The 23809-nt window shown below is 45.2% G+C and overlaps 1 protein-coding gene across 4 annotated transcripts in view; it reads right to left on the minus strand.

Moving 5' to 3' along the window:
• Memo1 (mediator of cell motility 1) overlaps window positions 1–23423 on the minus strand; it is a 102058-nt gene extending 78635 nt beyond the window's left edge. The window contains exons 1-2 of one of the 4 annotated variants that reach the window (XM_076558679.1): window positions 23226–23423; window positions 22424–22501 (exon numbers count right to left, since the gene is read on the minus strand). In XM_076558679.1, coding sequence (XP_076414794.1) covers window positions 22424–22484 — 61 coding nt within the window. In that variant the 5' untranslated portion in view covers window positions 22485–22501; window positions 23226–23423. Of the gene's footprint in view, window positions 1–12003; window positions 12065–22423; window positions 22557–23225 lie in introns of those variants that run through there. The other 3 variants (XM_076558682.1, XM_076558681.1, XM_076558680.1) reach the window with 3 other exon arrangements.
• Window positions 23424–23809: the final 386 nt, after the last annotated feature.

The raw sequence follows: 23809 nt of genomic DNA on the forward strand, positions 1-23809 counted from the left end.
AACTACTGAACCAATTCTCTGGCCCCTATAATACATTTTCAACTTTTATTTCTTATTCTGGTTTCAGAAAAACAAAAAGCTCTAATCTTCCCCTTTTATTAGATATGACACAGAACACTACTGCTAGCAACTTAAATCTCATAGCAGGAGATAAGGACTGGTCAATCTGAGTTCTAAGGCAAAAGGGAGAGTATTTTTGTTCTGTTTTGCGCCAGGGTCTCATGTATCAAAGGCTGCCTCAAACTCCATGCTAATCTCTAGTCTCCACCTGCCAATGCCAAGCACTGGGCTTGCATGCCTGGTTTAGGTGGTGCTTGGGATCAAACCCAGGCCCTTCCGTATGCTATGCAACCACTCTAAAACCTGAACTACATCCCCAGCCCCACAAGGAAAAACTGGTTTTTGGTTGGTTGGTTGGTTGGTTGGTTGGTTGGTTGGTTTTTTGAAACAGGGTTTCTCTGTGTAGCTTTGTAGCCTGTCCTGGAACTCGCTCTGTAGACCAGGCTGGCCTTGAACTCAGCGATCTGCCTGCCTCTGCCTCCCAAGTGCTGGGATTAAAGGCATGTGCCACCACTGCCCAGCAAAACATTTTTTAAGTATATCATAAATCAGTCATGAAAAGCTCAAAACAAGGATAAATTAAGCAATTACTGATAAAATAAGAAAAGCAGTAAGAGCACAAGTTATTTCACCAATTCCTTTACGGCTCAGTTGTAGAGAATACTTGTCTACCAAGAACCAGGCCCTGTGTTCTACTCCCAAACACCATGGAGAAAGGAAATTAATCACACTACGTTCTGTGCCTTCAGTCACAAATAACTTAATCTGACTACTTCAACTTCATATGAAGTTTGTATAACATGTAAACTTTCACATCTTTTTCTCAGAGCTGTAGTTAATTTAATTCTTAAATTACTTATGCCACCTTTTCTAATTAAAGAGTATTATTTCTTTCCATAATGATTAACATCCCATGCTATCTAACAGAGTTATTGCCATATATTTTTTGTCAATAAAGTTTCATTGAAAAACTGCCACCTAGTCATTTACATAACTACAACTACTTTCACACTTCAAAGACAGAACTGAATAGGTGCAAAGGCAAATATAATATAGCCTGTAAAGCCAATGTATTAACAATCTGAACCTTTAGAAAACACACATTCTATTCAACTGAAGATGAGAACCCTACTACAGGAGATCTTATCACTGCTTAGCTCAGTGGTTCTCACCCTTCCTAACCCTTTAATACGGTTCCTCATGCTGTGGTGACCCCAACCTTAAAATTATTTTGTTGCTACTTCATAACTGCAATTTTGCTACTATTATGAATCGTTATGTAAACATCTGTGTTTTCGGATGGTCTTAGGTGACCCAGGTGGTCACAATCTACAGTTTGGGAACAAGTGGCTTAGAGTAAGAATTATACCTTGCTGCTCATCCTCGCTCTAGAGGAGGGGAAAACAGTAGGAAGACAGAAAACAAGTTAAGTTCCCCTAGAGAAACTTCAGGGTCCGCTCATGAGTTATTATCTCTGGGGAACTGTGTGTGTGTGTGTGTGTGTGTGTGTGTGTGTGTGTGTGTGTGTCCCCGTCCCTAAAACAGGTTCTATACAGGGCTGGTGACCTGAGTTCAATCCCTGGGGCTTCCCTGGTAGAAGGAGAGGAGATTGCTGCAAAGTGTCCTCTCATTCCCACAAAGGCACTTTGGCACACGCACGCGCACGCACACGCACACGCACACGCACACACATGCACACTCAATAAGTACAATAAAATTTAAGAAGAATGGCTATGTAAACAAAGCCGTTATGCATAACAGGTAAAGCATTTCCACTGCCATCGCCATCGCTGTTAGACATTACTCTCCAGGTGGGTACTAGCCAATAAACACTATTAGAGAAGAAGAAAAATAAAAACTGAAGGCAAAAAACTTGCTAAGTAGGTAAAATTATCACTGAATGCAAATATTACTCTATTCCTAGAAAAGTAACAGAACCAAATATCAATTATTAAAAACAATAAAAAAATCAGTAAAGTCTTAATACACAAAATGCTTCTATGCATAGAATAATTAAGGAAACCTACTGAAGAAAACTGACCCTGTAAATAAGCAATCCTGAAGAGCTAGAATTCTGCTCAGTGATGGAGCGCTTGCCTCGTAGGCCCAAAACCATGGGTTCAATCCCTAGCACTGAAAAAAACAATTAGGAAATCAAACGTCTATAAAAAAAAGAGAGAGGAAAAAAACTAAAAAACATAATTTCTCTCAAAGTTTCTTTATAAGCTTAGCAAAACCTGAGGAAAAGAAACCATCAACAGGAGCTGGAGAGACGGCTCGGCGGTCAAGAGCACTGGCTGCTCTTCCAGAGGTCCCGAGTTCAATTTCCAGCAACCATGTGGTGGCTCACAACTGTCTGTAACTCAGTTCCAGGGAACCTGACACCTCACACAGATATACAAGCAGGCAAAACACAAGTGCATATAAAATAAAAATACATTTTTTTAAAAAGCAACAGTGCTTTCATTTTGGTTTTAGTAAGTAGAAAGCCTAATTCTAAATTTATATGTAAAATAAGCAACCAATAATTAAGCTCATAAAAAGAAAAAACTAAACAGGAAATAACAAGGCATGTTGCTGTACATCTGAAGACCCCGTATGAAATAAATAAATAAATAAATGAAAAGTATCCAGGAAATTCCTGAAACAGAAGAGAAACAATAGTAACTCTAAAGCTACAATAATAAAAACTGTATTAACAGACCCAAGAATAAGGCAATGAAATCAAATATGCTGTCTGGAGGGAGACACAAACACTAGAATTCAATAAAATCATAAATCTAAATTTTCATGTTCAAAATAGAATATAAAAGGGATATTACAGTAATGACAATAAAGTAGGTTCATATCTGAAATTTAATTATCATAAACTCAAAATGGATAAAAGATGGCAATGTAAAAAGTGAATTAATGAAACAATTAGAAGCATACACTGGGAAGCAAGCCAAAAGCACATAATAAGAGCAATTCACACAGAAGCCCTGAAAAAAAATTGCTGAACATCACAAACTTCTTAGAATCGGGGAGCATGTTTGCCCATGTCTGTCCTAGAACTCAGGAGGCTATGGATCGTTTCAAATACAAGGCCAGCCTACACCACATAGCAGGCTCCAGGCTAGCCAGCAACACAAAACCAAGAGGATCGCTTCAAATACAAGGCCAGCCTACACCACATAGCAGGTTCCAGGCTAGCCAGCAACACAGTGAGAACTCACAAAACCAAGAGGCTGGAAAGGGAGTTCAGCAGTTAAGAGCTCTTCCTGTTCTTCCAGACTGTGTTCAGTTCCCTGCACTCACAGCATGCAGTTCACAACCTCCAGGGGATCCCACACCCTCTTCTGCCTCCTCGAGGACTGAACTCAAGTGCTCAAACTCAGGCATAGACACACACATATACACACATAAGTAAAATACTTTAAATTTTTAAATGAAAGGAAAGCCAGCTGTGGTGGCACATGCTTACAGTCCTAGTGTTCAGGAGGCATAAACAGGGCTGGGAGGGTGACTTGAACTCAACCCCCAGGACCCACACGGTATCTTGCAGGCCACAAGAATATATTATACAGATTCAGCTGCGTATTAAAGCCATACCTAGAAATTTCAAGGCATTTTTCTAGAGGAAGCCATCTATCACAGAATATTTGGTGTAACTCAGTTTTTACTATTTCAGCTGTCTTCTGCTATGAAATTCTTGTGGGCCCATATAATACTAGGCCATTTGGCAAACAGTTCAGGTCTCAGACCTGCTGTTCCTCTAGGTAACTAACTCTCCCACTGAGCCTAGGAGACAAGCAGGCTGTAGATGCACAGCTTTGCTTCTTGTGCAAATAAAGCTCAGACCATCCCCTTCCTTCAGGCCTAGTGGCATTCCAGAGCAACTGACTGAGGACAATGGGGCTTTTTGCATACCCAGGTGCAGTAAGGACTGGAGCAGAATTCCAGAGGGGCAGAGAGTAGAATGGCAAGGAGAGGAAGGACAAGCCAGTTCTCTGCAGACAAGGCAGAGATTCTGTAGACGGTGATACAGAGCTCTTGTAGAGTTTATCAGGGAGCCACGAAGGATAGATGGAGGACGAAGATGAGACCAACAGCATAAGGCTCAGTTATTACCAGGGCTGTGAGGGGACAGAAAAAGTAGGTACAGAGAGGAACTGAGACTCAGGATGGAACTGAAGCTATATAACAGAATTTTGTCATAGAAGAATAAAGTAAACGGATAAAGAGCATGGTGTACATAGATTCTTTTCCCTCAGATAGCCCCACGCCGGACATAGGATCTTCCCCCAGGACTCTGGGAGGCTTTTCTCAGGGCAGGCCCGTGGGAAATTCCATTAATGGCAGAAGAAGAAAACCATCTCCTCCAAGTTGTCTCCTAAGTGCTGCCACACATGCCACAGCATACATACACAACAACAACACACACACACACACACACACACACACACACACACACACACACACACACCAAATAAACAAATGAATGTAATTTTTACAGAATTTAAGGCCAGGATTGGGACTGCACTCCTTTAACCCTAGCACTCAGAAGGCAGAGGCAAGTGGATTTCTCTGAACTCATGGCCAGTCTACATAGTGCATGAGTTGCAGGCCAGCCAAGTACATACTGAGACCCAGGCCTCCCCTGCCAAAAAAAAAATGTATTTTCAAGAGAGACAGTCAAGGGACCACTCCAGGAGACATGGTGCCACACACCTTTCTATTCCAGCACTCAGGAGGCAGAGGCAGGTCCACATGGTGGGTCACAACCATCTGTAACTCCAGTTCCAGCGGGTGCAACACCCTCTTCTGGCCTCAGTGGCCACCAGGCACATAAGCTGTGCACAAATATACATACAGATAAAACACCCATACACATAAACACAAAAAATATTTTTTTTAAAGTGTGACATTCCACATAGCAAAACAAAGAACAACTTCTGTAAAAAAATAATTTCCAGTCCTCAGAGGCCATAAATCACTGGAGCTACTACTCTCCTGGGTAGAAACATCTCACTCCTATTATGAAAAATTCAAAACAAACCCCAAAACATAATGTTTGATGGAATTAAACAAGTAGGAAACCCAATGTGGTAGTATATGCCTAATTCCCAACATTCGGGAAGTGGAGGCAGGATGATCAGGATGATTCTCACCCACAGAGCAAATTTTAGGTTAGTCTGGAATACGTAAAACTGTTTCTATCTTTGTTTTTAATTTTTTTAAATGTAGATGTGGATGCAGTTAGTTCAGTGAAAGGCCCTAGGTTCAAGTCCCATCACTATCAAGAAGGGGCGGGGGGGAGGAAATCATGACCCACAGCATAAGAAAAACAATTATACCCCAGCTCAGAGATTATAAAAATGACATTGCAATAGCTACTATTTAAAGGCCATGATTAAGATAGGGAAACAAGAAAAAACTGGGGGCTGGGAAGATGGTCCAAGTGAAGGGTTTGCTGCACAAGCACTCAGACCCGAGTTCAATCCCAACAACTGTCATCCAAAGCCTGGCACGGCGGCACAGCTCTAGGGAGGCAGACGGGGCCAGCCATCGAGCTCCATCAGCAAGTACCAAGGAGTCAGAGACTCTCTCAAAAACACAAAGTAGACAGACAGACGGACGGACACACACATACACACAGTTGGAGAGAGAGCTCTGTGGTTAAGAGTTTGTTGCCCTTGCAAAAGAACTGAATTAGGCAGCACACAGCTACTTTTTAACTCCAGCTCCAGGGATCCATTTCCTCTGGCCTGCATGGGCACCTATACTCACTCACACATACACAGGATTAAAAATAATTAAAATAACACATTGAACCTGCACTCAAGGTGGATCTCTGAGTCTACAAAGTGAATACCAGGCCAGCCAGGGATACAAAGAAGACCCTGTCTCTAACAACAATTATTATCATTATTACTAATTAATCTTCCAAGGCAAGATGTGCTGACTGGTACAATGATAACATGACCGCTTTCTAACTGAATTTGTGGCCTACTACACTGAAGGGAATTGGTACCTGGTACATTAAACCTGGTCAAACACTCATGGCTGGGAAGGTCCCAGGCTTGAAGAGGAGTTATTTGGTGTCAAACTGTACCCCAATGTTTATGTGGAGTCATGAATTAGCGCCGCTCTCAGCCTTGCTCAGAGAAGCCTCTTTCGTAGTGGGCAGCAGTTAATTCAGAGTTCCATACGTGGTCAGAGGGCTGAGAATCAGCAACTGCTGAGTGCTCAGCCCCAAACAGGACATCTGTATCACACCCTCTAAGGTTCAGGGAATATCAGGAGGTGGGGGCAGAAAGAACTAAGAGGCGGAAGATGGTAGAAGTGATATGAAACACATCTTCCGGACATGACATGGCCACTGTACTCATGAAATTACAGCAACTGTGGTTATCTGCACTTAATGGGACCAAACAACCTCCCATCATGGATGGGGGAGGGACTCTACTGGTTGCTGATGCAGCGGAGTTACTTCAATAATATAGCCACCAGTATTAAGCTGCCCATTCTCTAGTAAATAATATCCCACCCATAATCTTTCAAAGAATTCCAATTAAACTCAGTGGATCACAAAATAAAACAACAGACATGAAAATAAGATAGTGGGGGGGGGGCTGGAGAGATGGTTCAGTGGTTGGGAACACTGGCTGCTTGCTCTTCCAGAGGACCCAGGTTTAGTTCCTAGCACCCACATGGCAGCTCACAACTGTCTGTAACTCCAGGGGATCTGACACCCTCAAACAGACATACATGCAGGCAAAACACCAATGCACATGAAATAAATAAAATTTAAAAAAAAAAAAAAAAAAGAGTATTTGTTGGGAAGAACGGGTTCAGTGTGGGTGAGAAAGAGATGAGAGAAGGTAATGAGAGATGAAAATTACCAAAATACACAATATATGTGTATAAAATTGTTCATGAAATATTTTCAAATGGATGAAGTTTTTAGATGTGCTACAGTGTGGGTAAACTTTGAAAGCACTGTACTCAATGAAATAAAACAAAACAAAACAGAATAGTTGTCGTGGCTGGGAAGAACGAGAAGTCCTTATTTAAATAAAGGCAGCGTCTTTCACTTGAGAAAGGAAAAAACATTGTGGAGATGGATAATGGTAATGGCTACAAACATTGTGTATATATATTAAACACCACATGCCGGGCGGTGGTGGCGCACACCTTTAATCCCAGCACTTGAGAGGCAGAGGCAGGTGGATCTCTGTGAGTTCAAGGCCAGCCTGGTCTACAGAGCTAGTCCAGGACAGGCTCCAAAGCTACCGAGAAACCCTGTCTTGAAAAACCAAAAAATAAAAAATTAAAATAAAAAATAAACACCACAGAACTATATACTCAGGTACTGTTTACAGACAGTTTTTACTATCAATGTGATTTACAGTGAATTCATTTTCATTTTAAAGGTATATTAAGCCATACTGCACCCCCCTCAGAGGGTGGAAGGTAGTTGGTAAATAAATTGCTCATCTCCTACATTTAGATGGGCCCCACCTACCTGAGTAAACTCCAGCAAACATCCTAAGTACTGACATCCAGATGAGTTTCCCTGGATGCAGTATTTCATACATGTCACACACCACAGGACAGGAAGGACAGCAGCCTGCTCCATCTGTTTCTCTTGGACACCACCTCATGAGATTTCTTTCCCCTCTGCTAATTTTAATCTGTATCTTTCCTCTGTACTAAACTGGAACCGTAAGTATAACAGCTTTTCTAAATTCTTCGGGTCCTTCTCCCCGGTCATCACACCCTAGGCTAGTCTTAGTGACCCAGAGACAGAAGAAAACCATGTATCACTGCTCTGGCTAGCCTTAACTGTCAACCTGACAGCCTGGAGTCATCTCAAACAAGAAGCCTCAACTGAGGGACCGTCTAGTTTAAACTGGCCTACGGGCATGCCTGTAAGGGACTGTCTTGATTACTAATTGATTACTAATTGAGAATGTGGATCATGATGGGCCATGTCACCCCTGCTCCTTGGTTCTAAAAGCAAGCAAGCTGAGCAAGCCATGGCACATAAACCAGCAAGCAGCACTCCTCACTGCCTGCTTTAGCTCATGCCCGAGTCCCAACCCTGACTCAACTCAGACATGACCTTTACCTGCAAATGTGAGATGAAATAAAGCCGAGGTACTGGGCTAAATAAGAAAACTACCTAAACACGAATTTGTGAAAACCCTGAGAAAGAGCCAGCAAGCAGCATTTCTCCACGGTTTCTACTTCAGGTTACTTTCTGAGTTCCTGCCCTGACTTGCCTCAATGGTGTACTGGAAATAACAAGCCAAATAAACCCTTTCTTCTTCTTCTTCTTCTCCTCCTCCTCCTCCTCTTCCTCAGCTGCTTCTGGTCAAAGTGTTTTACCACAGGAACAGAAGAAACTCAGAATAACTATGTAAGTATTAACCGTAAGAAAGCTGAACTGGTAACCGAGGCCATACCACCTGAGCACACCCACTCCCCTGTCTCAGAAACTATGCAGGAGTGCAGCCCCCCTTGGGGGTGGAAGACATGCACTCTCTGGAAAACAACAAAATGAAACAATCAATGAGCAAAACCAAAGTGGGGGACCAAACCCCCAAGTATACTTACACACTTCAACGGGGCTCTAGGAATACTTAGAAATAGTAAAAAAGAAAATCAACACAGATTAATAATCCAATTTTATCTAATTACAATCAGAGAGCATCCAACCACACAATTAAGGAAAATATACACTATTTCCAAAAGAATACGGAAGACTCACCAAACAGACTAAGTAATAAGCCATAAATGAGTCTACTGCAAGCTATCAGGGACCAAGAAAGAAAAACAGATGTTACATTTCCTAAACTTATTTGACCGTAACTCTTTCAAGCAAAAGGTATCTCCAGTCCTACTGTTCTCAGGACACTGCGACGAAAGCTACGTTCATTGATTCTTAACATTCCTGCCTACTTTTCCTTCAAACTATAACAAAATACAGGAGTCAATAAAAATGTCCTTTCCTTGATCAGCAGCCAGAATTAGTCACTCTGCTGAAGGACAAGCAAAAGTCCTCCAGCAAGACTAGCCTGACATACTAGGAGATGGCTGGGAGGCCAGAATGGTTGAAACAGCACAAAAGAAAAACAGTGCTGTGATACAAAAGCCACAAAGTTAAACTGAGATCACAGCACACAAGACCTGGTATCGTAGTAAGTCTTACTGTGATTTTAAGAAAATATCACCTGATTTCTTTCTAATTCTTTGTAAAGGTTAAATACAGTAAATACATTAGTTGTGAGTCCACAATATTTCAAAACCATTAGCCACCTACCCTGCTTCCTCTGCTGCATGACCCTTGTCCAGTCTCTGCAGTGACAACAGCTGATGAAAAATGAAGACCCCAGCTGTGTTAAAATAACCACAAACTTGTGGAAATAAACCCCCTAGTAAGCTCATACAAACACCCTGTTATCACAAATTGTACTTCTAGTTGTAAAATGTTACCACAAGTTGTAAACTCCCGGAATATACCCAAGACTTATATTGTAAAAATTCTTGTCTTATATAACCCACACACTGTGTCTTTTACTTTAAAAGGGGGCTACTCCCTCTGTTTGGGGTCACGGTGTCAGAACCCACCCTACCCGTGGCCCTAACTAGTTAGAAGTCCCGGTACCCACAGTGATGGAATAAAGTTGCCTCTGCTCATCTAACTTTGGTGGACTCAATATCTGTGCAACTCCCAAACCCAACATAATGTATTTCTTACATGTATGAGTGCTTTGCCTGCAGGTATGTATGTGTACCACATGCATGCCTGGCACTCATGGAAATTATTTACTTTTTTGTTTGTTTCTTCAAGACAGGGTTTCCCTGTATAGTCCTGCCTGTCCTGGATCTCACTCTGTAGACCAGGCTGGCCTCAAACTCACAGAGATCTACCTGCCTCTGCCTCCCAAGAGATGGGATTAACAGTGTGCGCCACCACTGCCCCGCATGTGAATTACATTTTTTAGAGGTCTCTCTTGTTCATCCATGTGAAGAAAACAGAAACTGGGCAACCAGTAAGAAGCTGACAGTGATATAAGAGAACACTAAGACCAGAGAAGCTTAGACCAGAATTACATGCATTTGCCAAAGAAAAGTGCCCAGGCAAATCTACATGAACTATGTTGATTGGTTTTGGCTTTTTATATATACTTTATTTATTTTTTAATGTATGTTACTGTTTGCCTGAATGTATGTCTGGCACCACATTTGTACAGTGTCTGTGGAGGCCAGAAGTCGGCATCAGATCCCCTGGGACTGTGTGAGCTGCCATATGAATGCTGGGAACTGAAACCAGGTCTTCTGGAAGAATAGCCAATGTTTTTAACCACTGAGCCATGGTTCCCAACTGTTGTTTTGTATTTAATGGTTCTTAGGATTGAACCCAAGGCCTCACACATGCTAGGTAAGCACTCTACTACTCAACTGCATCCTTAATTGTGTTAAGACGACAGAGCATTTTCTTTGCTTAGAGACAATTTGTCTCCATACTGCCCTGATCACAGCCTCCTCATGTTAGAGATGTTGTAAGGTTCAGACACTGACACTCTTTTTTCTAATCATCCTCACTCCAGTGGTGCTTTATCCTTATCCAGACAGACACTCAACTTTATCACCAATAATTCCCAACTGTGCATAGTGGTGGTGGCACACACCGTTAATCCCAGCACTTGGGAGGCAGAGGCAGGAGGATCTCTGTGAGTTCGAGGCCAGCCTGGTCTACAGAGCTAGTTTCTGGACACAAGATAGCCAGGGCTACACAGAGAAAATCTGTTTCAAAATACTAAAAACACACCGGGCGGTGGTGGCGCACGCCTTTAATCCCAGCACTCGGGAGGCAGAGCCAGGCAGTTCTCTGTGAGTTTGAGGCCAGCCTGGGCTACCAAGTGAGTTCCAGGAAAGGTGCATAGCTACACAGAGAAACCCTGTCTCGAAAAACAAAAAAAAAAACAAAAAAAACAAAAAAAATACTAAAAACACAAACAAAAACACAACTGTACACCTTCCCTTCAACTCAGACTCATATTATACTACTGGACTGGACAGCAAATATCTCAAACAAACCAAAATTGAGTTCCTAACCTTTTTCCAAATGTGTGCCTCTTAAATGTCTTCCTATTTGAGATGCTAGAACTCCATTACTGAAACTGATCAGTGATAAACCTTAAGATGTCCATGACCCATCTCTTTCTCAAGAGCATTCTCTTCAAGCATGTCAACCAATCCCAATTCTTCCTTCAAATTGTATCCACACACCTGGGGCTGGGTTTAGTGGCATAACCTCCTCTTTGAAAACAGAAAAAGACATACAAAATGTAACCAGGGAGCTGAGGATGTAACAGTTGGTAGACTGGTTGCCTAGCAAGCAGAAAGCCCTGGGCAAGATCCCAAGCACCATATAAACTGTAAACTGGAGGTGGTGGTGCAAGCCTGTAATCCCAGCATGGGGAGGAAGGCGGTGTTCCAAGGTCATCTTCTGCTACACAGTGAGTGTAAGACCAGCTGGAGTTATGTAAGACCCCACTTTTTAAAAAAAAAAAAAAAAAAGTATAAAATTGTATTAGTCTCAATCCAAAATCTAGAGCTCATCTTTAAAAACCAATTACATGTTTAACTGAACTGGTAAGGCTGCCTTCCTATCATTCTCATCCTCAGCACCACATAAACAAGTATGGACATGAGAGGATCATAAGTTCACAGTCATCCTCAGCTACACAGGCAGGGGAAGACTAGTCTGGGCTAAATGAGACCCTGTCTAAAAACCTGGGGGGTTGGGAGTTAGAAATGGCTCGGATGGTGGGGTACTTGCTGCCAAACCTGAACTCACAGAGTGCAAGGAGACAACCACTCCTTCAAGCTGTCATCGGACCCCAAGTTCTCTGTGGTGCTAACAAAGTTCAACTGCTTGACGATATTCACCTGAATAACATCGGCAAGTATGGTATGCTTTCATAGCCTCTTTCATCTTTGATATTCTGTAACTCAAGATATTTACTTCATAATTATAAAGATACTTTTAAAAAACATTTACTTTACAATCATAAAGATGACAGTCAGGGCTGCAGAGAAATGCTATCTCAAGATAGATTAGATTAATAGATAAGATAGATAGATTGATGGATGGATGGATGGATAGATGCTTACTGATTCCAAATAACTAAAACTTCCAAGCTCATATTTTTCTAAAAGTGTGACTCATAAAATGAAGTCTCCTCCAAGTCTGTTTCTCAGCTATAAAATGGCAGGATGGGAGTGATCAAAGGCCCAACTGTCTCAACTGTCCTATACCTAGTAATAAGACTAGTTGAAAGTTTTAACATAGAAGCATGTTTTATAAGCCATAAATGATATAAGTGTAAGTTAGGTGCCCACACTATACTATAGAAATATCTGAAATGAAACAGACATTTCAGTGTTGACGGCACCTAGCTCACCAAAGCCCTAACATTAAATTTTACTTGTATGTCAAACCGGCTCTTCCACTTACTTGTTACACCTTAAACAAGTTACTCAATCTCTCTGAGTCATATCTATAAATGGAAATAGCAACTTAGTAGAATAATGTTGTAGGTTAGAGATTATACACATATACATGTAGTGTACCTGTGAAATAAATCTAATGAAGGATGCTTTAAAGATTACTTCATTATTTTTAATTTCCCATGAAGGCCAGGAGTAGAATTCGCTGGATCTACAGTTACAGGTGGTTGTGAGCCACCGAGTGTGGGTGCTGGGAATTCAATCTGGTCCCCTGGAAGAGCAGTACACATTCGTCATCACTGAACTCTCTCTCCAGCTCTGGGATTTATTTTAACATGTATATGTATGTGCCTGTGGGAGTTTAAGCACACTCCTGAACTGGAGTAGCAAGTAGTTGTGAACCACCCAATATAGGAACTAAGCTGTCCCCTCTTTAAGAGAGGTATAAGATGCCAGGCTTCGGTGATGGAGCACACCCTTAATCCTAGTAGGCAGGGCTACACAGAGAAACCGTGCGTCCAGAAAGGAAAAATAAAAAAATTAGTGTGTGAACCATCTTCCCTGCCCCATGAGAGCTTCTTTTCAAGACTTATTTTTATTTTGTGTGTGAGTGTTTTGAGTGCATGTGTACCAGTGTACTGGATACGGTGCCTGATACCTGCAGCGGCCAGAAGAGGGTGTTAGACTATAGTTGCAGACGGTGTAAGCCACCACATGGGTGCCAGAAACCAAGCCCTTAACCACTGAGCCATCTCTCCAGCCCCAGGCCTTTCTAAATTACTTTTCTTTTTATTTACGTGTGTGGGTGTTTTGCTTACATGTATATCTATGCAAACCATGAGCACGCCTAGTGCCCATAGAGACCAGAAGACACTGGATCCACAGGAACTAAAGTTACAGATGGTTATGCGCCATCATGTAGGTGCTATGACTCAAATCCGGGTCCTCTGGAAAAGCAACAAATGTTCTTAACTGTCAATCCCTCTCTCCAACCCTGCTGTCATTTACATCTTCTTCAAACAGACCAAACTGCAGAAGTAGATAAATACACACTGCACCACTGAAGTAGAAAGGACTGTTTACTTAGAAACTGCATATGAAAGGGGAAGAAGGAAAGGGAAAAAGAACTAGCAACAACCAAGCAATAACAGGAGTTTGCCTATTCATTTTGTTCTTTTTTGCCTGCTTTTCTCTAAGGCAAAATAATAAGACCAAATGAAAAAAAAAAAATCATCGCAGTGGTGGTGTACACCTTTAATCCCAGCACTAGGGAGACAGAGGCAGGAGGGTCTCTGAGTTTGAGGCTTGTGGGGGACCAGCCCCCACTTTTTTCCCAGGGTATTCTTGAGGAGGGAGAAGTGAGAAATTAATTAGATAGAAGGATAGAGGGAAGAGAGACAGACAGAAACACAGGATAGTTTGGGAGGGCCTGGATCCTAATCCATCGGTCCCTTCTGTCTCTTCTAAAGGGCTATTTATAGGAATGCCAAGGGGTGGAGCAAAGACCTCCCCCTAGGACAGCCAAGTGCCAACCCTTCCAATCATCTGGTAACCACACACATGGTCAAGCAATCCTCTAGTCAGTTCTGCTGGGTAAAGCAAGCTCAGATCTCACTAGGAACCTTTGTGGGTCTCCACAGAGGCTATCCTGGCCTACAGAGTGAGTTCCAGGACAGCCAAAGCTACTCTGTCTTGAAAAAAAAAAAAAGAAAACACAGAAAATAAAAAAGACCAACGGTACTGTCTTAGGATACTATTGCTATGATGGAACGCCATCACCAAAAGCAACTTGGAGTTTATTGGCTTACATATCCTGAATTATGACTGTGGTGCCCTGAGAGAAGCCAGGGCAGGAGCTCAAGCAGGGCAGGAACTGATACAGGGGCCATAGAGGGGTGCTGCTTACTGACTTTCTCCCCTGACTTGCTCAGCCTGCTCTCTTATAGAATTCAGGACTATCAGTCCAGGGATGGCACCACCCACATTAAAACTGCCCTATAAAGTTGCCTACAGCCAAGTCTTAGGGAGACATTTCTCAATTGAGGTTCCCATCTTTCCAAGGACTCTAGCCTGTGTCAAGTTGGCATTAAACTAGCCAGCACTGGAGCAGGCTTTCTTGGACCAACAGCCCCCAAATCATGACAAGGAGACTTATTGTTAATTATGAATACTTGGCCTTAGCTTAGGCTTGTTTCTAGCTAGCTCTTTTTCTAACTTAAATTAGCACACATTTCTAATAATCTAAGTTCTGCCCTGAGGCTCGTCTACCTCATCTATATACTGTTGTCCATCCTGCTTTCCTGCCTCCTCTGTGTCTCGCTGGCTGGGCCCCGGCTGGTTGGCCCCCTTTTCTCTCTGCCCAGCAGCCCCTCCTCTCCCTCTCCTGCCTAACTATTGGCAGTTCAGCTTTTTTTTTTTTTTTTTTTTTTTTTTTTTTTTTTTTTTTGGTTTTTCGAGACAGGGTTTCTCTGTGTAGCTTTGCGCCTTTCCTGGAGCTCACTCGGTAGCCCAGGCTGGCCTCGAACTCACAGAGATCCGCCTGGCTCTGCCTCCCGAGTGCTGGGATTAAAGGCGTGCGCCACCAACGCCCGGCGGCAGTTCAGCTTTATTAGACCAATCAGCGCCTTAGGCAGGCAAGGTGAAAACAGCAACACATCTTTACACAGTTAAACACAGCATAAACAAAGCAACACACCTTTACACGGTTAAACAATTATTCTATTCCACCACACAGCACAAATACAAGCATGTAGAACAACAAACTCTCATGCAATTCTCATGTGCAAATTTGCTTCAGAAGGTCCTAGTAAAATAGTATGACTACACCATAGCCTAGTAATTCTCTCAATTCCATAATCAGGAAAGTCACAAATACATCCACCCAAAACAAATATAAAAGATAAAAGTATATACAGCAGAAAAACTACTTAAAAACGAAATGTCCACCAGTAATAGAATGGATACAACAAGGCATATTCACATACTGCAATAATGAGAATGAATTTATCTCACAAAAGCCAAGTTAAGCAGAAGAATTTCAATGAAGCACATCAGTGTTGGAGCCTTCATGAAGAACCAGCTGTCCCTTTGTCCTTCTCCTCGGTATTATCCTGACTTGGGTCTAATCTTCATCCTGTGGTGGCTTTCAGATGGTTCGAGCCCACGAGGCCCCCAGTGAGGCCCCTGATACCTCTTTTGGTCACAGACTCTCTTTCTCCACCCTCAAAGACAAAAGTAGGCCTCCTGAGTTGAAGCAGGCTCAGGACTTGGGATGGAAGTGCTTAGGTTGAGTATGAAATGAGGCTGTCTGCTTGTGACTCACTGACCACTTAGAGCCTCTGTGTCCTCTCTCCCTGGACTTGTGACCTCATCCTTGTGGCATCCTCATTACCGTCCTGGGAAGGCCTTCCTTCCCTTAGAACACCAACTGCCACTGCCACTGGGCTGTTTCTGTCATGCTCAGAGCACGGTAAGGACAAGGACTCACTAGGGGGAAGCAGTGTCCAAAGCTGGATTTGAAGCTGCTTTCTGGATGATAGTCATGTCCCAAGTGGGGGGTGTTGTTCTGAGAAGTGCTGTGAGCCAAGACACTAGAGGGCTGGCTATGCTCTTCCCATGTCTGCTAGAGCTGTAATAGCATACTGTGAGTGAGCCCCATCATCTGAGCTGGGCCCTGGGCCAGCAAGGTCAATGGTGTGTACTTGCAGAACAGGACCCCAGCAGAACAGTAAGATGAACCCCACTTCTTTCTAGCCCAGGCAGTCCTTGTGCTAATGATAGAACTCCTTAGACCCAAAGCATGAGGAATCCATCAGAACAGTTGGTGCCAGTACAGAGCATGGGTCTAGTGTGAGGAGCCCATCAGAGCAGCTGGTGCCAGCATGGAGCAAGCAGATGGGTGTATTCCAGATTGCTGGAATGGGCCCTGTGCAGCCTGCCTCACCCCCTGGTCCACAGGCTCCTTCGTAAGGGGCTCCCAGTCAGGAAATAAAGTTTCAAGTCCAAAAAAAAAAAATGAAAAAAAGAAACTCAATGAACATGCTATAAGAATGTAAGGAACATAGGTAAACTAATGTTTCGTGTGCTGGATGCAGGTTAGGAGTGTGTGTGTGTTTGAGAAAACTCACCTAACGATATACTATTCCATTTTTCTTCACATTATGTCCCACACTTTGGGGAGGTGTTTGAGACAAGGTCTCACTGTGTAGCTGATTGTTCTGGAACTCCCTCTGTGGACCTGGGGGGAGGGAGGGGAGGGGGGGGAGGCAGGCTGCCCAGGGCCCATTCCAGCAATCTGGAATACACTCATCTGCTCCATGCTGGCACCAGCTGCTCTGATGGGTTCCTGACATGACCCAGGCTGGCCTCAAACACAGAGATCCACCTGCCTCTGCTTCCCAGAGCGCTAGGATTAGAGATGTGCACCACCATGCCCAGTCATCTTTTTTTTTTTTTTTTACATTTAACATTAAATGGATCCACAACTGCTATCGAGAGTTCTAACTCTTTCCTCCCCCTTTATTATGCTCAAGCCCCTGGCCAGTCCTCTGTCATTTTCACTGCTCTTCAGAACTGAAACATGAGTATCGCTCTGAACACATCTATTGCCAGTACTCACTACTTGCTAATTACCCACTCTATTAGTTACTTTTCTCGTTACTGTGACAAAATAACTTACGAGAACAACTTAAAGAGTTTATTTTAGCTCACAGTTGCGGGGACACTTTATCAGAGCCAGGAAAGCTGGTGGCAGGAGCTGGAGGCAGCTGCTCACATTTCATCCCCATCAGAAGGCAGAGAGCAATAACAGGCACTTGGAACTCTCCTTTCAGGCTGCACAGAACTCCAGCACAAGCATGGTGCAGCCCACATTTAGGGTGGCTCCTCACACTTCAAGGAACCCACCCTAAGTAATCTTTCAAGGACATGCCCAAAGGCTTGTCTCTTCAGTGAGATCCTGTCAAGTTGACAATCAACATTAAATATCACATCTATTATACACCAAGCACTTTTAACACTCATTTATGTAGAGGCTTGCCGAGAATCTATGTAAAAACCTGTGCGTCAGACCACTGACCTGGCTCAGCAGGGAAAGGTACAGCCAAATTTGTCAACTTGAGTTTGGTTCCCAGGACACACATGGTAGAAAGAAAAAATGAACTCCCACAAGTTATCCTCTGCTCTCCCCACGCCCTTCACGACATGCATGCCAACGCACATGCACACATCTGTATACAAACTAAATAAAATGCAATAATTAAATAAAAAACTGCTAGGTTATTTGTAGTATCAAAAAATAATAAAACAACTTCCTAGCTTTAAGGAGTCAATAACCTTATACATAAATAATTAGAGAAAAGTACAAAGACACACCTTTGGTGCTACAGGGACACAAACTTATCAAAAAAGGCAAGGCATAAAGCAGACCTCTGTGAGATGTAAACACCCCCTAAAGGATGAGCAGGAACTATCCTGTTAAGGACATCTCCACAGAGGGAGCAGTCTGAGCAAAAGGCACAGAGATAAGAAACAGCATGCTATATTTCAGGAAACAATGAGCAGCTGCTAAACGTTGCTTGAGGCTAGTAACACCAAGATGGGCCAGAATGGGCGAGCTGTCAGGACAAGGAAAGAGGAGGAGGAGTCAAGACTTCAACCTCCTCCCAAAGACACCATGGGTCAGCGAGGAAATGATTCCGTCAAAAGATTATTCAGGAAGCAATACAGAGGTGGAATTAACGGATAAGGCTAGAAAAAAGGAGTACAGCTAGTAGAAAACGGTGACTGTCCACAATACCAGTTTTAAGAGTTCAGTGACTAATGAGGAGCCGATGGGATACATGCAGAACTGTGAAAGCGATCTCACTTAGCTTCTTTTTGTTTTTTAAGCAATCACTTAAAAGTTAAAACATCCAGCCGGCGGCGGCGGTGGTGGTGGCGCACGCCTTTAATCCCAGCACTCGGGAGGCAGAGACAGGCCTCTGTGAGTTCGAGGCCAGCCTGGGCTACCAAGTGAGTTCCAGGAAAGGCACAAAGCTACACAGAGAAACCCTGTCTCAGAAAACCAAAAAAAAAAAAAATAAATAAAAAATAAAAAATAAAAATAAATAAAACATCCAGCTCCAGTAGGGATTCAATCCCTTTAGCTTCAGAGGGCACCTGCACTCACGAGCACATAGCCCCTCACAGACACACAGATAATTAAATATAATAAAAATGAATCTTTTTAAAAACACAATTTAGCTAATGAACTTTTTTTTTTAAGGTTTACAGTGTACACGTGGGATGTGAGCCATAGTTAGTTTGCTGGTCCTTGTTGGTAAGAAAATGAGGATTAACCTTCCTATGAGATTAGGTTTCCTAAAATGATACCTGCACCGAATTAATACCCTACTCGAAAATCTCCATAGGTGCTCCGTACCGAGCAAGTATAATCACTACAAGTACAATCACTATAGTGCCTAACATTCACAAGCATCTCCAGCTCCAATCCACTATCCCAGGCTTTCAAACTGAACCCTAAGAACTGACCGTCTCATTAAATTGACTACATACACCGACCTGCTTCTGTAAATGTGTGCTGTTTCCCAACCCAGTGTTCTTTCCTTCTGCTCCTGACTTGACTAAATATTCTTCCTTCAGAACACAATTCAGATGCTACCCTCTGCATGACTCCACCCTCCTCAGAACTTCTAAATGCACTATCTCAATTTAACAGATATTTAGCTGATGCTCTGAGTTATAATGTACTTCAAATAAACTCTAAATTCGTGGAGGGCAGGCAGCAGTTTACACCCCTCAGTCAATGGCTCTAACAACATATAACAAAGTGTAAATGAGATAAAGACACATGTGTATGAATGTATGTGATAAGCGGACAACTTTTTTTTTGAAATAGCTAGTTAACTGAAGTTACTCTTCTCTCAATAACTGAATACTTTCATTCTATGTGTACAACCTGACTACTAGACAAGACACAAAATGACAATCAACAAACAAGTATTTCCTCAGTTCTTTTGTTATGTTTGTTTCTTTTGTTTTTTTGAGACAAGGTTTCTCTGCGTAACCTTGGCTATCCTGCAACTCACTCTGTAGACCAGAGATCCGCCTGCCTCTGCCTCTCAAGTGGGATTAAATTCTTCAGTTCTTTTTTTTTTGTTTGTTTGTTTGTTTGTTTGTTTTTCAAGACAGGCTTTCTCTGTCTAACAACAGTCCTGGTTGTTCTGGAACTCTAGACCAGGCCAGCCTCAAACTCACTGAGAGCTGCCTGCCTCTGCCTTGGCCTCTTACCTCCTGAGTGCTGGAATTAAAGGCGTTTGCCGCCGCCACCCACCACCCCCCACCCAGTAAACTTCTCAGTTCTTTATGGACTAGCTGACTAGAGAAACAATAGCAGACAAAATACTCGCCAGGCAGTGATGGCGCACGCCTTTAATCCCAGCACTCGGGAGGCAGAACCAGGCGAATCTCTGTGAGTTCGAGGCCAGCCTGGGCTACCAAGTGAGCTCCAGGAAAGGTGCAAAGCTACGCAGAGAAACCCTGTCTCGAAAAAAAAAAAAAAAAAAAAGGGTTGGGGACTTAGCTCAGTGGTAGAGCACTTGTCTAGCAAGCGCAAGGCCCTGGGTTTGATCCTTAGCTCAAATTAAAAAAGGAAAAAAAAAAGAAAAAAAAAAAAGCGGAATACAAATAAAAACTCCCCAATAGTAGGTCATTATTTCAGCATAGGGACACTAGCTTAACACTACAGGTTCACGTTATCAGACCAATTGTACATTACATACCTATAATTTTGCTTCATTTGTTTTTAGGATACAAACTAAGCTTCTAAAACTAAACTGTTTTAAGTTTTCCCTTAATTTCCTCAATATTAGTCAAATTTAAAAAGTCTCATACCCCCTCAAAAAAAAAATCATACATCTGAATTCCAGTAATGTATTATGCAGTCCACCCAAATTTTAGAAAAGAATGGAATTACCTATATCAACACTTCTAAGGAAATAGTCCAGGTTTATTTACTACTACTAAGTATCTATAATCAGGATTTTTTGAACCAGATTAAAGGCTACATCCTGTGTTTGAACACTAAGGAATTCTATAACCAAGTGTCAACTGTGTCCAATTTTACTACCCATATAAATGTTCAACAATCTAAAATTTTCCTCCCCAGAATATTTGCCCACATTCTAAGGTAAGCTACAACACAAGTTTAAAACATTTGTAACAAATGTAAACTGGGTGGTGGTGCACACCTTTAATCCCAGGATTTGGGAAGCAGAGGCAGGCAGATCTCTGTGAATTTGAAGCCAGCCTGGTCTGCAGAACTCAGCTAGGGCTACACAGAGAAACCCTGTCTGGAAAAACAAAAATATAGAAAAAGCACAATGAATAAATGCCAAAGATAGCCATATGAAAAATGTGACTGTCTAATTCCCCAAAACATACTGGGGGGGGGGGGCACTTATTTATAAGCCTGCTGTTTAACAATGCATTGATCTTAAAAGGGCCCACTCGGGAGCCAGAGATCCGGCGGCTTGTTCGATTCCTGTTTTACCACTCTGCTAGTCTTGGGTGCAGCACTAAATCTCTCTGTTTCCCCATATACTGACACAAGAATAGCTTAACTGACATTTCCAGGTTGTGCGAACTGATTAAAAGTGTGAAGTACTTCAGGATCATGAAGGGAACCACACTGTAGGGGCATCAGATGTCATACATACTTATCTAATGCAAAAACTACAGCTACCTGTTAGCAGGAGCTCCCAACCCAAGTGTGATTCTTTTGTGTCTTAGTAGGGCAAATCCCCTGTGAACCAGTAAGGTGCATGCTGTTCAGATGCTGGTTGAACAATCTCAGAGAAAACCACTGCCTTTCCAAAAAAAAAAATAAAAAAAAAAAATCTTGTCACTATCCAACCCTAGGACTTGCAAAGGACAACATGAAGTTCAGGGCCAGTTGTTGACAAACCTAGATAGACTAGACACCAGAATTCATCACGGAAGAACTTTTCTTTGTTACCATACCAGAAAATGTGACCCCTGAAAATAATCTCAAAAGGCAATCCACATCACCAGAGTTGTGTACTAAAGGGAAATCGGCCCTAGCCTTTTCTTACCTAAAGAACTCCACATGGTTTTGGTTTGTGGTTTTTTTTTTAAGAGAGTGCAGACAAGAACGCAGAATTCTCTCAAAACCTAAGCTAACCGGACAGGTCGTCCAGCCCTCGGTGCTGAGCGCCGGGTACTGGAGAGGTTGCTGGGGAAAAGTGCTGATGCCATCTCCAGCTGCCCCTGGATGACAGTTAACAATGCAAACACTGACAAAAGAGCTAGGAGGCCACCCAGAGCCCCTGGCTGGCAAGCACCTCTGCCCGAGCCTCCACATACAAAAGCGACAAATCCCCTAGAGGCCCTGGGCTGACAGATCTTCCCGGCGAGACCAAGAGTGGCAACGCGAAGTGGGGGAGAAAAGTACTGCTTGTCACTCCTTCCAGGGGCGCGGGGTGCCTCGAGGGTGAGGGCAAAGGCTGCGGTCCTCCCGGCCGGCCGCTGGCACGAGGACCGCACCGGCTCCGTCCTTCCCCGCGGCTAGCGGCCGTCCTCCGGAGCCCCGCAGCCCGCGCTCGCCCCGGCCGGGACCCGGCTCGACCCGGCTCGGCTCCGCGCGGCGCGGCCCGGCAACTCCTCGCCCAACTCCACGGGCGCCAGGCGGCCGGCCCGAGCGCCGGGATGGAGGAGGCGGCGCGGCCCGGCCCGCTCCCTTCGTTCGGCACGCGGTCCGCGCCCGCCGCCCTCCGCCCGCGTCCCCGCCCGCCCGCCCGCCCGGCTCGGCCACCCGACCCGGCCCGGCCCGGCTCCCTACCTGAGGCGGTGTACCAGCTCCCGGCGTGGCTGGCTTCCCGGCAGACCACTCGGTTGGACATCTTGGTGCCTGTGCCGCCTATGGTGCACGAGGATGAATGAGGAGGAGGAGGCGGCGGCAGCAGCGGCGGCGGCGGCGGCGGCGGCGGCGGCTCCGCGAGGGGACGAGACGCCGCGGGCCCAGCCCAGGAGGAGGCGGCCGCGGGGAGGGGACCGGGCCGGCCCAGCAGGAGGAGGAGGAGGAGGAGGAGAAGGAGGAAGAGGAGGAGATGGCAGCCCGGGCGGGCGGCGGGAACGATCGCCACAAACTCCGCCGGCCGCCGGAAGATAAGGCCCACGGCGGCTTCGCCCGAGCCGCCCGGCCGCGGAGTCGCCTCCGCCGCCGCCGCTGCCGCCGCCGCCGCTTGCCGCCCTGACCGGGCTGCTTCCGCGAGCCGCCCCCCGGCCCGCCCCGCCCCGCCGCGCGCGGCCTTGCGAGCCTCCCCGCTGACCCCACCCCCGTGACTCCGCGCCCTCCCCCACCCGCCCCGCCCCCACCGCCAGGCCGCCCTCCGGCCGCGCGCCCGCCGGCCCCGCCCCGCGCCCCCGCCCGCCGTGCGGCGCGCTCAACGGCGGAAGCGGGGCCGGGTCCCCGCGCCATCCGGGGTCGGGTGGCGGCGGCGGCGGTGGTGGTGGCACCACCACCATCACCACCATCATCATCATCATCCCCCGCACCCCCTCCGCCATCCCCCACCCTACAGCCCGGGGCCGGGGCCTGAACCCGGGGAAAGGCAGAACCCGGGAAGCCCACGCGTCCTTACTCTCCGCTCTACCGGGGCCGGCCCACTGAGCATGCCCAGCGCCGCGGCCGGGCCCTCCGAGGAGGCTCAGCGTGCACGCTCCGCTCTCCGGGGTTTAGCGCCAGCAGAGCTGGGGGGGAGGGGGGGGCAGGGCGCGGGGCGCAGGACGCAGCCGCGAGGCGGGGAGAACCCCTTCCCTCCCTCCCTCCCTCCCCACCCCACCCCACCCCCGGCCTCCGCCTGGCTGGTCCCCGCGCGCCGCCGGCTCAGCAGGCACACGCGGTCGCTGCCCGCCCGCCGGAGTCCGGTCGGGGTTCCCCCCCGCCTGCCCGCCCGCCCGCCACGGGGCGTCCTTTGGTGGATTCCCACCCCGGGAATGCAAGTCCAGGGCCGCGCTGCGAAGTTTCATTTGTAGAAACCGGGAGCGCGGCGGAGCGTACCGGGGAGGGGAGGCTGTAAGAATGCAGCCTTCGCTTCCCAGGCTCGTTCCCTCCCTCCTAATAGTGGCTTGGACACAGTTATATTTACTAATTGTATCTTAGCCGTAACTGCAGTGTGGCAAAGATTGTCTCAGCTACTTCCGACTCTGTAAAATGGGGGCTGGG

The sequence above is a fragment of the Peromyscus maniculatus genome, chromosome 22 (genome assembly GCF_049852395.1).
Source record: "Peromyscus maniculatus bairdii isolate BWxNUB_F1_BW_parent chromosome 22, HU_Pman_BW_mat_3.1, whole genome shotgun sequence".
NCBI classification, from domain to species: Eukaryota; Metazoa; Chordata; class Mammalia; order Rodentia; family Cricetidae; genus Peromyscus; species Peromyscus maniculatus.